General features: G+C 46.7%; 1 protein-coding gene across 2 annotated transcripts; it reads left to right on the plus strand.

Moving 5' to 3' along the window:
* On the plus strand, positions 1-4,366 carry ARMCX3 (armadillo repeat containing X-linked 3). 2 transcript variants are annotated; one of them, XM_080910569.1, is made up of 5 exons: positions 1-127; positions 662-740; positions 1,172-1,233; positions 1,512-1,581; positions 1,864-4,366. In XM_080910569.1, exon 5 carries the CDS (start codon positions 2,010-2,012, stop codon positions 3,147-3,149), a length of 1,140 nt encoding a protein of 379 aa, XP_080766695.1. In that variant the 5' UTR covers positions 1-127; positions 662-740; positions 1,172-1,233; positions 1,512-1,581; positions 1,864-2,009; the 3' UTR covers positions 3,150-4,366. The 2 variants fall into 2 exon arrangements, with proteins under 2 accessions (XP_080766695.1, XP_080766694.1); XM_080910568.1 differs by having other exon boundaries at positions 7-127; positions 634-740.
* Positions 4,367-4,570: the final 204 nt, after the last annotated feature.

Below are 4,570 nucleotides of genomic sequence, written 5' to 3' on the forward strand. Positions count from 1 at the left end.
GCAGAAGTCCTTCTTGTCCTGGTCGTTGTTCCCGTCTGAGTACCAGCTCCCAATTACCCTGAGGGCGGGCGGGCCTGCAGCCGAGGAAAGAAGGAGGCGGAAAAGGAATTGTCCCGGATCCCTGCAGGTCAGTGCCTGGGATATTCCATAAAAGTGGGGGTGGTGGACGGTAGAGGGCGGAGGCCGTCGCAGGTCCAGAGCCACCGCCGTCGTCTCTCCCACTTGCTGCCCCTCTTTCCAAGATATATGTCCCGCCCGCAGCCCATTTAGATGCTGCAAAACAGTGAGTAGAGGGGTGTTTGGGCAGGCATCCAGAAATCCGGAGATGGGAGTCTGCTGTGAGCGGAGGCCCGCAATCCGGAAAGGGAGCCTGGGTGTTGGCCCCTGGTCCACCAGGACTGTGCCAGAGGGGAAAAACTGGACACGGGGTACAGCGTAGTGGGGTACACAATGTGATGTGTCAGCCGAACCCTGAGCCGGCTATCAGGCGGGAAACCTTTACACAACCAGGCCTCCGAATTAGGAAAGAGTTTCGTTCTCTGGGGACTGGTCCGTCCACTAAGCACTCAGTAGCGGCTGTTTCCCGTCTTTCTGCCCGTGGCCGTGTCTTCCTTACCACGGCTCTGTGTCTAGTGAGTCCAAGCCTCTCCCGGGTGGCCAGTCTTTCCGTAGGTTGCGGTACAACGCCAGGCAAGAGAAGAGGAAGGAAATTAACCAGATCGGTGAAGGTCGACTTGAGGGTAAGACCATCTGGGGACCCTAGTAGGAGCGGTGGGGGTAGAAAAGGGGGGAATACCAGAAAAGGTAATCTACGTTTAGACTTGAATCTAAATGTGTTTCTCATACTCCCCGAACTGTGGAGAAATGGCGTTTTCTCTCTCTTCTCTCTCTCTCTCTCTCTCTCTCTCTCTCTCTCTCTCTCTCTCTCTCTCTCTCTCTCTCTCTCTCTCTCTCTCTCTCCCCCTCTCCCTCTCTCTCCCTCCCTCCCTGTCTCCCTGTCTCCCTCCCTCCTTCCCTCCCCTTTTCTCTCTGTTTCTGGGTATATGGGTGTGCTCCTGGGGGTGGGGGTGGGGGGCAGGATGACAGAAGGAAAACCTATCAGATAGTTTGTTCATAATCCTTTTCTCTCAACAGCACTTAGTGTCCATGTTTTCCATCTGTCATCCTGCAGGTCTGCTGTAGCAGGTGGCACTGCCTGAACCAAGGGAGGAACTTTCCCCCGGATCAGTGGAGGTCGGTGTGGGCGTGGGGGCGGCCTGGAATGGGGGAGGGGTTAGAAATCAGCTTGGGTTTGGCCAGGCTCACTCAATCCTACTTCGTTTCCTTGCGTCCACCCATTTCAGACCAGGGAGGGGGCACAGCATGTTCGTGTTTTGGATGGCACAGAGAGGTTTAACCAAAATCTGACAACCTGGATGGTAAATTAGGAAAGCATCAAATAAATATACACTGGATGTGTCAAGTTCTCTCTTCATCTTTTTTTTTTTTTCACTGCTCTGGTATCTCGGCAGATCAGAAAGACTGTTGGGCGTGGCATAAGTCACAGGGAAGGAAGAAGGGGCAAGCTGCTGTTTTAAGGAGGTCAGTGCAAGAGTGCTTACCTTATGGGGTACCACGGGAGCTTGTGATGGATGAGAGCCCAGAAATACTTATGGATGCCTTTATGCTTAGGGGCAAGAGTGAACTGGGGGTCGGGGGGGGAGAGGAATGCAGGGGGAGAGTAAAATGAGGGAGATAGAGGTCTCTGTCAACAACCTATATTCCCTATCCAGCGTTCCATGAGTACTTTCTTGCCTCACAGAGCAATTGTCTGTGTGGAGCAGCAGAGAGAGAAAGCCAAACCCTCTTTTCTTCCATTTCTAGGTTTGCTTCTGAAACCAATTACTGTGGCCTTGAAGTGACTTGAAGAACACCACTCTCCACAGGCCTCATCCAGGCCCGAAGCCCTCCTTCCCTATCTTGAGTGACTACTCTATTTCTTGGTCCCTGCCGTTGCCAGGGACGGTTGCATGGGCTACGCCAGGAAAGTAGGCTGGGTGACTGCAGGCCTGGTGATTGGGGCTGGAGCCTGCTATTGCATTTATAGATTGACCCGAGGAAGAAAGCAGAACAAGGAGAAAATGGCTGAGGGTGGCGCTGGTGATGTGGATGATGCTGGGGACTGTTCTGGGGCCAGGTATAATGACTGGTCTGATGATGATGATGACAGTAACGAGAGCAAGAGTATAGTTTGGTACCCACCTTGGGCCCGGATTGGCACTGAAGCAGGGACCAGAGCTAGAGCCAGGGCAAGAGCCAGGGCTACCAGGGCTCGAAGAGCTGTTCAGAAAAGGGCTTCTCCTAATTCAGACGATACTGTTTTGTCTCCTCAAGAGTTACAAAAAGTACTTTGTTTGGTTGAGATGTCTGAAAAGCCTTATATTCTTGAAGCAGCTTTAATCGCTCTGGGTAACAATGCTGCTTATGCATTTAATAGAGATATTATTCGCGATTTGGGTGGTCTCCCAATTGTTGCAAAGATTCTCAATACTCGAGATCCCATTGTTAAGGAAAAGGCTTTAATTGTCCTAAATAACTTGAGCGTCAACACTGAAAATCAGCGCAGGCTTAAGATATACATGAATCAGGTGTGTGACGACACAATCACCTCCCGGTTGAACTCCTCAGTGCAGCTGGCTGGACTCAGATTGCTTACCAACATGACTGTTACTAATGAGTATCAGCACATCCTTGCTAATTCCATTTCAGACTTTTTTCGTTTATTTTCAGCAGGGAATGAAGAAACCAAACTTCAGGTTCTGAAACTCCTTTTGAATCTGGCTGAAAATCCAGCCATGACTAGAGAACTGCTCAGGGCTCAGGCGCCGTCTTCACTGGGCTCCCTCTTTAATAAGAAGGAGTCCAAAGAGGTTATCCTTAAACTTCTGATCATTTTTGAGAATATCAGTGACAATTTCAAATGGGAAGAAAACGAGCCTGCTCAGAATCACTTTAGCGAGGGCTCCCTTTTTTTCTTTTTAAAAGAATTTCAAGTGTGTGCTGATAAAGTTCTGGGAATCGAGAGCCGCCATGATTTTCAGGTGAGAGTCAAGGTTGGAAAGTTTGTGGCCAAACTGACTGAACGGATGTTCCCAAAGAGCCAGGAATAACTTGGTGGCTTTGTAGTGTAGCAGCAACACACCTTGTAAAGTATTCTTTTTCTCCACTTTGTTTATATGGCAAAGGAACCCTTTCAGCCGCCAATTTCGAATGATGAATATCGTACTGTACCATTGATGTTGCTATTTAACCAAGTTTGTCTTCAGGTTTGAGTTTAATGAATGGATATCACTACTTGTCCTGAAACATGATGCATTTTATCTTGCTGCCCACATTGAAACATTTTTTTTTTACTGTCCCCTCCCCATAAGTGACAGTGAACCAATTCATCCCCAGTAGGCTCCTTTCTGTCATTTGCATTGATTTTATTTGTGCATCTTCAATAAAGTTGTATGTGAATGCTGGAAAGAAACACCAGAAGAAGAAAGAAACTATCCCATCTTTTGGTTTATAATCTAGTTGTAGAGACAAGAAACATACAAATAATAATAATAATAAAAAAACACCTCCGAAACCCCACAAAACTCAAGATTATTTAGAGCATACGTTCTGTCAGATGTGTGCCTTCAGGACACAGAGGAGGCAATGGCTTTGGTGGCTATATGAGTTGGGTTAAAGCTTCAGGGAGAACAGAGCCATTGAAAGGGAGCCCTGAACGGGGTACAGAAATCTGTTGCATTCCATGAGACCAGAGTCAAGGGGAAATGTAGTGAGAAAGGCATTAAGTTATGGAATTTCATGGTAGTCAAAGCAGCAGTCTTAAGGTGTGGGGAATAGCATTAAACAAATCTAGAAAACTGTGAAGCACATTGCAGAAGGCTTCTTGAATGTATTTTTAACCAGAAAAGAACTGGGGTCAATATAAATGTCCCACACACACAATGTGTCTGTCATCAAGGAGAGTGTAGCAAAATGGATCCTTTCCGACTCTGGTGGTGGGCATTTGGCAATACATATCGTTAAGCCTTAAAATATGTAAACCTTTTGTCCTAAGGGGATAACTGAATAATTGGCCAAAGAGTGCTATGTGTGAGGCCGCTCTTGTCAGCACTGTCTTAAGGTAGTAACGTGGGGGAACAACGTCAGTGTCTGACACACTGAACTGACTAAATGAAGAATGCCCATGCTGTGTGAGAAATGGGCTGATGCAACTCAGTATTGCTAGAAAAAAAGATATTTATCACACATTGTTAAGTGAGCAAGGTAAGTTAGAGAGCAGTATTCAGAATATGATTACATATGGGGGGGGGTAAGCCATGTTTTAAAAGACACTAAAATCTATGGAATTATATATACCCAGTACGTATTAAGAGTTATATTTGGATGGAAGATAATGAGTGATACTTTTTGTACTTATTATTCATCTATGTTTTCTTGTTTATCCAAGTTAATGTTGATATTTAGGAAAGGTTTGGGAAAAGGAATGTACTGGAGAGCAGCATCTGAGTCATTTGAATTTGTACTGAGTGGA

This window comes from Micromys minutus (genome assembly GCF_963924665.1).
Source record: "Micromys minutus genome assembly, chromosome: X".
NCBI lineage: Eukaryota > Metazoa > Chordata > Mammalia > Rodentia > Muridae > Micromys > Micromys minutus.

Bases quoted from the DNA above. Each gene is read 5' to 3' on its own strand.
- ARMCX3 (XM_080910569.1), top strand. From the start codon at position 2,010: ATGGGCTACGCCAGGAAAGTAGGCTGGGTGACTGCAGGCCTGGTGATT.